Below are 12,449 nucleotides of genomic sequence, written 5' to 3'. Positions count from 1 at the left end.
TAAACTTTATTTACAAAAACAGACAGCTGGATATGACCATGAGGACCATAGCCTGCTGCCCTCCGTATACAGAAGCACTGGCCAACAGAAATAGGTGAAACACATATGGAAATTAATATTTTCCAGTAGCCACATTTAAAAAGGTAAAAAGAAATAGATGAAATTAATTTTAGTATATTTTAATTTAAATAACATATTTAACCCATCATATCCAAAATATTACCATTTCAACATTTAATCCATTTAAATATTATTAGGGAGATATTTTACAGCCTTTTTGTGTGAAGTCTTCAAAATCTGATGTGTCTTTTACACTTTCAGCACACTTCACTTCTGACGAGCCACATTTCGAGTGCTCAAAAGCCACATGTGGGTAGTAGCTACCCACTGGACAGCACAGTTCTTGAGGCTACTTAAGTAAAACTGCTAAACTTTGACAATTCAAGCATAAAATAACAATTTGAACAATAAATGAAACCAAAATCACATAACTGTACTCTATGGAGAAGATGAAAACAAAATGAATTTCGAACTTGAAAAGTAATGTTCTCCTGGGATACCAACTATTACTGCTTGAGGCCACCTGTTTAAAATGGTTCATTATTAGCAGTATAAGATACCAACATAAAGTATGTTGATGAATTTTTATTCCCATAGTTTCAGTTGACCAGACAAGGGGGAAAAAACCAAAATATTTGGTGAACAAAAAATTGTTCTATTTCAAAAGAACTGTTTGTCACTTTTTAGCAAGTATTTAATTTTCTTAAGAAAAATAGTTTCCTGGTTAATGATACCACATTTAGCAAATGGGCAAAGATCAGATTACCCAAGAAAATTATTATTCGCTAATAGCTTACAGTTAGTAGATAATGGGAAAAACTGTAGAAGAATAACATATTCTACCACAGAAGGGATTTTCCAAAATGTGGTTCACCTTTCTTTCAAGCAATTGCAAACTATGCTAGTCGTCAGCAAACTTCGACCAAAAAAGGGAGAGATGCTGGCAGAAAGAGAGTCTATCTCAGGGGCCTCTAACCTTCACAAGTTTGGTGATGCTTACCAACCCTTCTCCAGTTACATTTTTAAATGCATAAAACAAAATACACAGAATTATAAGAAACCAATTACAGTATACTAAAATACAGGTACCAAAATACTTTAAGAAACAAATTTGTGATATCAACATAGGAGCTTCACTATTAGTACATTGAATAACAAGATCTAATACTTGCCATAATTTCTAAGTGGTGGTGAGATGAGCATAAACAGTATTTCAAGATATGTTCAACAAATGTAATATGATATGAAAATATCTATGATTTCTACTGGTTACAAGGTCACAGGTACTGCCAATACTACTAGAGTTTGTTGACTACATTCATAATAGAAGGAAATGCTGAGTTCTAGCTAAAGGTATGTGTAAATAAACATATAATTTTTCCCATCCAAGTTCACAGACCTCCCTGAATTCTATTCAGGTTCAGAATCCCTGAGGGAAAGCAAACTTTTATTATAAGCTCATCCAAAAAAATTCTCCCTCCAAAGTTCCCCAAATGTATTTTTACCTTTCCACCACCCATTTTGCTCCTTTCTAGATTAAACAAACCAGTAAGTTGTCTTTCAGCCACACCACAACTGGATGATCAGGAAGGAATCAGTATCAAGAAATAAAGAAGGTAATTATTCTATTATAGGCCACTGTTTTGATGAAAATATGTTGATAGATTCTCCTTTAACATTCTTAATGATTCTATTTCAGGAGTAAGAAAAGCAAATATATCAATAGAAATAGGAGGTCCAGATTTTCTAGTCTGTCCTGTAAATAGCTGTATCTTTTATATGAGACTTGGTTCATTTGAAATCAGTAAAGCAAACCACAGAGCTCAAAGAAAATACAGTAAACACAGAAAAGATCCATTACAAATGCAAGCTGAATGTTAATATTTTGTTTGGTATAAAACCACTACTTGAACCACACATCTGTAGTTATTAGTGTTGCTAAACCTACAATTTGCATAAAATAGTTTGCAAATTATGTATCTCTTTGTTGTTAATCTAAAATTGCTACACGTTGTGCTCTGACCTGGTAATTCAGCCGACTGCAGGTTTCAGTCGAAACACCAGGGATTCAAGTTGTGTCCACTTCAAAGTGTCCCAACATGGAACATTAATTATTCTATAACTATGCTTAATAGCACTTCATAAACTCAAAGCTCCACACAAATATTCAACATTATTGGGAGGGGAATTATAACAGCACTATAAAAATCCTTTTAATTATAAACTGCCAATAATAACAGGTTGCAAGAACACACTTTTTTGTTGTTATTGTTGCTTTTAATTTTCATTTATTTATTTATTTATTTTTGACTGTGTTGGGTTTTCGCTGCTGCGTGTGGGCTTTCTCTAGTTGCAGCGAGCGGGGGGCTACTCTTCGTTGCGGTGTGCAGGCTTCTCATTGCAGTGGCTTCTCTTGTTGCAGAGCTTGGGCTCTAGGTGAGTGGGTTTCAGTAGTTGTGGCTCGCGGGCTCTAGAGCGCAGGTTCAGCAGTTGTGGCTCACGGGCTTAGTTGCCCCGCGGCATGTGGGATCTTCCTGGACCAGGGCTCGAAACTGTGTCCCCTGCATTGGTAGGCAGATTCTTAACCACTGCGCCACCAGGGAAGTCCCTGTTTTTAAATTTTTAAAAAAATTTTTTATTGAAGTATAGTTGATTGAAACACACTTTAATAATTACCACAAATTTGTAATTTACCAAGCTTTATCAAGAAAATAACACTGCAAAAAAAAAAAAGAAAAAGAAGAAAATGGCACTCCAAACACTAAAAATCTTTTGGATTTATTTATAATAATATATATAAATGTGAATTTAAGAAGGAAATAGTAAAAAAATTAGTTAATATGGCTATTTCTGGATAGTGCAATCAAAGGATATTTCTTTTCTCTTTTACACCTTTAGTGTTTTCTCCATTTTCTACAACATCCATGTGTTACTTCTTTATAATCAAAAAAGTTTTGACAGCATAAAAATATAATGAACTGGGCTTCCCTGGTGGCGCAGTGGTTGAGAGTCCACCTGCCGATGCAGGGGACACGGGTTCGTGCCCCAATCCGGGAAGATCCCACATGCTGCGGAGCGGCTGGGCCCGTGAGCCACGGCCGCTGAGCCTGTGCGTCTGGAGCCTGTGCTCCGCGACGGGAGAGGCCACAACAGTGAGGGGCCCACGTACCGCAAAAAAAAATATATATATATAATGAACTATCAATTATTTTCTATATAGGTCAGAAAAACATAGAATTACTCCTTATACTGGCATATAAGAGAGAAAATTTTAAGACAATCTGAGTCCAGATAGTCTGCCTAACAAATGCTATGCACTCTGAACACACTTCAGGGGCCAGTGCATCTCTTCCCAGGGTGGGCAGCTCCCTGGCTCTGCTGGCCTCTGGCAGCATCCCCAGACCATCAGAATACAAAGTGGTTGTTCTCTCCTGCCTATATATGGACATAGTCTGTATTAACTGGATTACTGACTAACATGAGTACACGCCAGGAGGCGAAGGCGATCAAGCCACAAGAGAAGTCCTCTGAAATGAAGTGATAACAGCTAGGCAGCACTAACAGAAAACCCTGGCTTCTTTCAGCTGAGCATGATTTGGCATGCAGGTCCAGGTACCCAATTGTATCTATTGGACTGATCTTTTGGAGTGAAAGCCATTGACTTAAGCAAATGATAAATTTAAGCAAATCCATAAGTTCTAAAATGGTCTCTATGAGGGTGTGAGGGAAAGAGGTCCTATCAAGCACTGTTACTTGGGAGTATGAATTGGTGTAAGCCACTGTGGAGAGCAATTTGGCAGTGTCTCTTCAAATGTAAAATGGTCACCTATGACTCAGCAATTCTACTTCTCAGGAACTGCTCTAGAGAAATACTCCCACATATGCACAAACAGGCATGCAAGGATGTGCACTGAAGGACCATTTTTAATAGTGAAAAACTGAATTTCAAACAACAAAAATAACCATCGTGGTAAGCTGAATAATAACCACCACCACCCCCTCGCCAAGATGTCCACATCCTAATCCCTGGAACCTGTGAATGTGACCTTAGATGGCAAAAGGGACTTTGCAGATGTGATGAAATTAAGGATCCTGAGATGCGGAGATTACCCTGGATTATCCGGGTGGGCTCTAAATGTAATCACAAGGGTCCTTGTAAAAGGCATGCAAGAGGAGTCAGTGAGAGGAGAAAATGACATGATGACAGATCAGAGACGAGGGTGATATACTTTAAAGGTTCGAGGAAGGAGCCACAAGCCAAGGAATACAGGTGGCCACTAGAAGCTGTGAAAGAGGCAAGGGAATGCATTCTCCCCTAGAGCCTCCGGAAGGAACCAGATCTGCCAACACCTGACTTTAACCCAATGTGACTCATTTAGGACTTCTGATCTCCAGAAATGTAAGAGAATAAGTTTGTGTTGTGTTAAGCCACTAAGTTTGTAACAGCGTGTTAGCATTGCAACAGGAAACTAACACACTCATCAGTAGGAGAATGGCTAAATAAGCTATGGTATTTCCGGAGTCTTGTACAGCACTTAAAAAATTGCAATAGATCTATATGTGGAGACATAGAAAAATCAAAACATATCATTGAATTTAAGAAGCAAGTTATAGAATGATATGTCTAGCATCAAATTTTTTTTTTTTGATGTGGACCATTTTTAAAGTCTTAATTGAATCTATTACAATATGACTTCTGTTTTATGTTTTGTTTTTTTGGCCACAAGGCATGTGGGATCCTAGCTTCCCAACCAGAGATTGAACCCACACCCCCTGCATTGGAAGGCGAAGTCTCAACCACTGGACCACCAGGGAAGTCCCTAGAATCAAATCTATTACGCAAAAAAGAAAAAATAATAAAAAGTGTTATGTGTACACACACACACACACACACACACACACACACACACACCCCACACATAAACATACACATTCAACAATGGTCTTGAAGAATATACCAAAAAAATTTATCATTGATTTAACCAGGGTGGGGAGTAGATGGAAACAGGACTAGTGTAGGTAGTCAAAAGGAACTTCAGTTTAACCTGCATTTTTTTATAAGAATGTATTTATGTATTGGTTTTTAAAGAACTTAATGAATACATTAAAATGTTAACAATGCAGCATCAAAGTAATAGTGATACAATTTCTGCAGTCTTCTCTCCTTCTGAATTATGCATTTGTCCCATAGTTGATCACCTGCTGTTATTTACATTTGTCTACAACTATTGACTAAACATCTTGCAAAGCAGACTACACTCCTTGTGTTCACCCCACCATCACCACTGTAAAACAAGCCAGAAAGAGGGGTGCAGGGAGGAGAAAGCATGGGGCACCTTCAGGAACTGACAGTCCTTTCATAATTATCACCACAGGTACCTTATATGACTTAGGAAAGAACAGGTGCATGACAATCCCCCCAGTAGCCCTGGCCAACAGGTGGTATTTTATGGCAGCCAATATGGAAGCCAAGAAGACAGATAATAATCAAAACTGATTTATTTAGCAAGACCCTAGGCATACAATTGGAGGAAAACTGAAATGAAGACTATTATCTCATCTGCCAGCCAGATTCCAAACAAACTGGGAAGGAAGAAAATTCCAAAGGGATCACAAACACACCAAAAAAGCACTATCTCCACTATTCACTACTAGGAAAAAAAATTTGTTGATGGGATAGTTTTGCTTTCACATACACTGGGCAGCTAACTGAATATACATAAAATAACTTCTCAGCAACATAGCACCTTCCAAAGAGAGTTCATACACTGTAAGTACATAATCACAACCATCCTTAACTAATCCTTACGTTAACCCTATTATTATCCCCCTCTTACAGATGACTAGGCAGTCTAACAATGGTTTTGAAGCCTCGACCCTGGGCTGGAATCAGACAGATCTATTTCAGCCTCAGCTTTACTAGTAACTGTACGACCTTCATCAACTTCACTTCTGTGCCATGGCTTCCTTATTTGTAAAATAAAGATGACAATAGTACCAACCTCATGAAGTTGCAGTGAGGATTAAATGAGATAACGGGTGGGAAGTGCTTAGCACAGAGCCTGGCATGCAATATGCTGACACTGTTGTCCTCGTGGTGGTAGAGGTGGTGACAATGATGACAAAGAAGTTGCAGTGGAAGAAACCAGGGATTATTAAAGGTAATTGAACTTGCCCAAGGTCACGGGCAGAGCTAGAGTTTCAACCCCAGTCTGACTCTTTAAACCTGACTTTAACCTCTAGGCAATACTGCCTCCCACAGTCTTCAAATACTTCGTCCTAACTTTACAGCTAGCCAGTCATACCTGAGAACTTTTTTTTCCCTTTTTTTTTTTTTTTATTGAAGAATAGTTGATTTACCATGTTGTGCTAATTTCTGCTGGACAGCAGAGTGACTCAGTTATAAACATATATACATTCTTTTTTTATATTCTTTCACCTGAGAAATTTGCTGAGGTCACAGAACACTGTACCAAGATTCAGTGACTCTTATTCTAGTGCTCATTAATTACCTGATAATTAATTCTGTTGGTGAACAGAGGCAGTTTATTCATTTATTCATTAACTCTTCCAAATCTAGAATTTGGAATTCTCTAAAAGTACCTAAACACTTTCCAAAGAATTCCGACCAAAGGATAAACAGGTGGTAGTATCCTCCTAGGAGAACAGATCAACATTTATGAATTTAAATATCACCTCAAAGCTTTCACTTAAGTGTAACATAAGTATTCAAAGCCTTGACTATTTAAGCTGATCACCTCCAAACCCAAAGGTTCCTTCCCTTACATGATTAAAAACAAAAAACAAACCCAAAGACCTATTGAGCCTTTTTCACATCAGTAAAGCATTCTGGGCTTCTGCGGGTTTTGCTTGTTTTACTGAACTATAACTGGCATACAATAAACTACACATATTTAAAGTGTACAATTTCAGGAGTTTCAACATATGTATACATACAACATGAAACCATCACCACAATCAAAATAGGGAACATTGCCATCACCCCAAAAGTTTCCTCATGCACCTCTGTAATCCTTTTTCCCAACCCTTCCTGCATGCCTTCATCCCCAGGCAGCCACTAGCAAGGCCCTACTTGATCTGCAGACCTGGCCTCCATCTCCTATCACTCACTCTCCTTTCCCCCTTTGCTTACTGGGCTCAGAGCTCCACGCTAAGGATGCTAAGGATGCTTCCCTCTCAGGGACTTGGCTCTTGCTGTCCTCCGTCTGGGATGTGCTCCCCCCAGTAGCCATATGGTACACTCTCATTTCTTTCAGGTCTCAAATGCCATCCTGGTCTTTCCTTTCCAGTCCACTGTATGTAAAACAGAGCCCTTCCCCACACCATTACTCTCCATCCCTCTTACCCAGCTATACGTTTCTCCATAGCACTTATCATTTGACATATTATTCACATGTCCTGTATTTGACAATTTGTTATCGTCTATGGAAAGCAGATGCTTTCCATAACTACAGATTAGTTTACACTTCCTAGAACATCATATAAATGGAATCTTACAGTATGCACTCTTGTATGACTGGGTTCTTCCACTCAGCATAAATCCAAGTTGTCAGTATCAACAACTCATTCATTTCTATTGCTTAGTATTCCATTATACGGATGTACCACACCTGTTTATCCATTCACTTGTTGATGGACATTTTGATTATTTCCAGTTTTTGGCAAACACAGATAAAGCTGCCATGAACATACATGTTCAAGTCTTTGAATGGGGCGGGTGGTGGGGGGTCCTTATAAACAAACACAATGAAAGATGAGAAACACTAACCAAAATGCTTGGGTTCAAAATTAATCTAAACTACGGAGTAAAAAATATCTTGGCCACCTTGAGCAAGTCAATTAGCTTCTCTATCAACATCCAGATGTATGACGTCTGTCCCCACCTGGAATTTGTAAAGAAAAATGAGACAGGAAGCTGAATTCTTTTGGAACTTCCACAAAGAAACTAATGCTTTTTTCTTGTAAATTACCTTAATTTTAAAAAGACTAATAGTCTATGAAATGTAATGCAAAATTCAATAATATTTGTCATTTTTGAGCTATTGCTTTTTTATTTCTCTTGAATTTATATTTATTTCAACACTTAAAAACTAATTTCCTGCATGCTTTCACTTTTTGCCAAAAACATAAAATTAAATACAGATAGCTATTTCAAAGGCCAAGAAAGAGCTTCACTCTGCATTTTTAATCCGCTCAAGTAGATTCAAAGTCCTTACCTACAAGGCCCTACTTGATCTGCAGACCTGGCCTCCATCTCCTATCACTCACTCTCCTTTCCCCCTTTGCTTACTGGGCTCAGAGCTCCACACTAAGGATGCTAAGGATGCTTCCCTCTCAGGGACTTGGCTCTTGCTGTCCTCTGTCTGGGATGTGCTCCCCCCAGTAGCCATATGGTACACTCTCATTTCTTTCAGGTGTCAAATGCCATCCTGGTCTTTCCTTTCCAGTCCACTGTATGTAAAACAGACCCTTCCCCACACCATTACTCTCCATCCCTCTTACCCAGCTATACGTTTCTCCATAGCACTTATCATTTGACATATTATTCACATGTCCTGTATTTGACAATTTGTTATCGTCTATATCACCTACTAAAATAAAAGCTTTTTTAAGAACAAGGATTTTATTTTATCCCCTGCTATGTCCCCAACACCCACGACAGTGGGCTCAGCTCACCTCTGAATTCCACAAACACTTGTTAATGAATTTGTTGATTAAACACTATTGACTGAAAGACAAACAAAAAAACCTTCCCTTTGAAATTCACTGAGAAGAAAATTTTTAATTCCAATTCTCTGCTATTGCTTAAATTAAAATGCTAAGTTAACGCTGATCTACCTCTTAGGATGGGTTCTTTTTTCGGATTCACATTTATCTTTGAGCAGCACTTACATAGCGAAAAGAACACTGGAATTCAAAGCCAGGAAAGCCAGGGTCTAGTCACTTGTCCTGCCATAACTAGCTATGCTACCAAGCCAAAACCTCTCCTGATCTCAGATAACTTCTCTCTAAAATGAGGGAAACAAGTATCTCTAAGGTTCCTCCTTGCTCTAAAATTCTGAGACTCTATTGCAGCTAGTGCAGTCTTACGCGTTAAGGTTGCCAATCATAAATTAGTCCCCTCAGTTTGAGTCTCATCTTTCTTAATCCAAAACTGTTAACTGAAAGATTCTATATAACTATAAAATCCTGTAAAAATTGGTCACTTTCACCCAGATGTTCAGTGGAAGGAGAGGCTTGGAAGAGCCTCACAGGGGTAGTAGCATTTCAAAAGTTAGTTTTTAAAAAGTTGATGAACCTCTAATCTTCCTCAAATGTAAAAAGAGTAAGTCACTAGAAAGGAAATAAAGATACCTGTTATTACCCTATCTTTACCCAGTTATTAAACTTAAAACAATTACAAATATGAGTATCATACATGCATGAAGATAGTGGAATATTATGATTAGGAGCAGACATGTTTGAGGCCAAACAGACCTGGGTTAAAGTCCAGGCTCTCTTCTCCAACTACGTGTGATCTTGAGCAAGTTGCATACCTGCTCTGTACTTTACTTGCCTTACCTGTACATGGGTACAATATTTACAACTGTTACAACAGGTAACAATATTTAGCTACCAGGATCCCTCCCCACTCTTTTTTAAACCAGGATCCCTTGGAGAATTTAGTAAGACAATGCCTGACACATAGGATACACTTACTCAATATTATTATCATTAAATATGCAAAACACAAACCTAACAGCCACAAAAACATTCTTAGCTATTTCTCCTGATACTATGTTGCCTGTATAACATATGGAAAGAAATGAAAAAAGTTCTGACTACATTCAGAAATGTTTATCACCCGTATACATATTGGTTTCTGAGAGGTCAGACCATAAAAATTTTTTTTAAGTTTTTAAAAAATCTTCCAGGCCAGAGAGATTCTTTCTATTAAATCAGTCATCTGTGGAAATACCTGACAACTACTCAGTACATTTGTACAGTAAACATCTTAGGAAAGCCAGCTTAACAGCTCAGGTATTTTTAACTAATCCTACACTTTTTAATAATAAATAAATTACATACGAATAGAAATTTTGGATCTGTGAACTTTGTCTCTAAGGAACAAAGAGCATCTGCCTTCCTCATTTCACATACAAGAGAACCAATTATATCAAAAGATTCCACCATCATAGCATAATGCCCCTTGAGTTTTTAAGCATATAAGACACTCAGACACACCTTGCTTTTTATAGAAAAGGCCCAAATGAGACATAATAAAACTATGATTCCATGTTCGGAATTCCCTACCAATTTGCACATGCCTTATTTTTTGGTGGCCAGACTGTAAAATAAGTCATTAAGAGTTCACAATGGGAATGCCGCAGCCGCAACCTCAACCTCAAATCCAGACACAAAAATATAGAGGAACGTATTCGCATCTCAGATACGTCCAAATGTCTCCGCCAACGGGATCCCATCACTGCCGTTTCCAGAAACACATAGAAATGGGTTTTAATCCATTTCTATAAATGTTCGTTGTGCTGAAAGCCAAAGTGCCCGCAAAACCGCATAACACAAAAGATTCCTTGCATTCCGTTTATAGCCAGAAGACAAGCCATCCTCTCTGCGCCCTACCCAAGAGAGTCCTCCTTGCGACAACAAGAATTTCGTGACACCCCATGCTACCTACACATCAAAATGTCACCTCACAAAGTGGAGGGGGAGCAGTGCCTCGATGAACCGATCCTGCCAGTACTGCCACCCCTGGGCAAACACGAAACCAAGAGAAGTCGGTGGAAAGTTCCCATCCATCCAGCATATTTGGTTTCCTTCTGCCCCCAAACCCAGCGGCACAATTGCCGAGATTTGCTTTTGCACCTGCCACGGCTCCTAAGCCTGGGCTTCTCCGCGACCCCCGAGCTCATAAAAAGGCCTTGCGGCCTAAAACGCCCGTGACCCTTGCGGGTAGCGCACCGAGGGCCGCTGTAGCATCCCCCTCGCTGTCCACACTGCCCGCTTCCCTGACAAAGGCCCCGTGTCAATCCGAGGCACGACACGGAGTAGTTGCTGGATTGCCCGTCGCGGACCGGCAGCTGCCACTACCTTCTCCCGAGAAAAACAAACAAAACACACACGCACACATACACACACACACGCACAGCACTAGGGAATGACGAGGTCGGGGGGGGGGGTGTAGAGCGTTAAAATTAAAACGTCCCCAAAGCTAAGCAGCCTGGGTGTGCCCTGTGCGTCCAAGGGGTCCGTGGGGGAAGGGAGACCGGGCCCGGGAGGCGGCGGCGGCTCCTCCGGGGCTTCAAGGCCGTGCCGGGTGATGGTCTAATAAAATGTTGGTAGTCGGAACGTTCAAAATGAACCCACAAATGAAATCCCCGGCGGGCTTGAGGCCCCGAGGAGGGAGGGAGGCGGGTGGTCTGCAGACTCGCGGCGCGGCCCGCACCTGCCTGCCCGGCGCCCACACACACCTGCTGGGGCAGCCTTCGTGGGCCTCGGGGTCGGGGTGAAGTGGAGATGAGAGGGCCCGACCCCGGGAATGCGGCGCGGGTGGGCTAATCTGATGGCGGAGGCCGGGGGCAGCCTCGCTCACCTCCAAGTCGGTGTCGGCGGCCTCCGGGGCCCCGAGAATCTCGCTGGGCAGCTCGGCCAGGTCGGTGACCCGGATCAGCCCGTCGTGCAGGAAGATGGTCTCCTCCTTCACCGAGAGCCACTGCGCCGAGTCCGCGGCCGCCGCCGCCGCAGCCGCCGCGGCCGCCGACGAGCCCATGGCCCCGGCTGAGGGGTTGGCGGTGAGGAGCAGCCGCCCGGCCAGGGGAGACGCGAGCAGTAGCCGCCGCGATCACCAGTCCATGGCAGCAGCCGCCGCGCCCGCCTGCAGCGCCCCGCTCGCCGCCTCGCCCGTGGAGCTCCGCCCTAGGAGGTCCGAGCCGCCATCCTCCCACCCCTGGCCCCGGAGACCCTGGCCCCGCCGCCACCGCCGCCGCCGCCGCCGCCCTGAGGAGCAAGATCCGCCTCTGCCTCTCGACAGCCAACTGTCAGTGAGACGCCATGTTGGGGGCGGAGCTCCCGGCATGCCCCGCGGGGCGGACAATACCGGTCCCGCCCACCCGTTTGGCCCCGCCCTCCTCCCCGCAGACCGGGGGCAGCCGGGTCAGCAGGACCTCCTCCGCCTCGCCTGCCACTGCATCTTCCCCTTAGAGTGACCTCCCACGCCCCTTGCTATTCGAGGGCGCCCTGGGTCTGCAGCGCACCAAGAGAAGAGGGCACCGCCTCCCCTCCTCCCACCTGCTCAGGTGTGCACTCCTCTCTCTTCGGCCAGAGCTCCCACCCTGGGCCCCTGGGCAGAGTCTGGAGGTTCACTTTCACTC

At 42.2% G+C, this 12,449-nt stretch overlaps 1 protein-coding gene across 11 annotated transcripts in view; it reads right to left on the bottom strand.

Annotated features, from left to right (window-relative positions):
• HECTD4 (HECT domain E3 ubiquitin protein ligase 4) overlaps positions 1-12,067 on the bottom strand; it is a 198,184-nt gene extending 186,117 nt beyond the window's left edge. For 6 of the 11 annotated variants that reach the window (XR_002641591.2, XM_022550829.3, XM_089894536.1 and 3 more), the window contains exon 1: positions 11,672-12,067. Coding sequence is in view for 10 of the 11 variants with exons in the window: in XM_022550829.3 (XP_022406537.1) it covers positions 11,672-11,848 (177 nt within the window). In the remaining variant the exon portion in view is untranslated. The remainder of the gene's footprint in view (positions 1-11,671) is intronic. The other 5 variants (XM_022550834.2, XM_022550832.3, XM_022550838.2 and 2 more) reach the window with 1 other exon arrangement.
• Between the last annotated feature and the right edge of the window lie 382 nt (positions 12,068-12,449).

Source organism: Delphinapterus leucas, chromosome 14 (genome assembly GCF_059928025.1).
Source record: "Delphinapterus leucas isolate spDelLeu-1000000601 "Yukka" chromosome 14, BTC_Dleu_Yukka2, whole genome shotgun sequence".
NCBI classification, from domain to species: Eukaryota; Metazoa; Chordata; class Mammalia; order Artiodactyla; family Monodontidae; genus Delphinapterus; species Delphinapterus leucas.
Note: the sequence above shows the minus strand (reverse complement) of the source record. Positions and strands in the feature narration are given on the sequence as shown.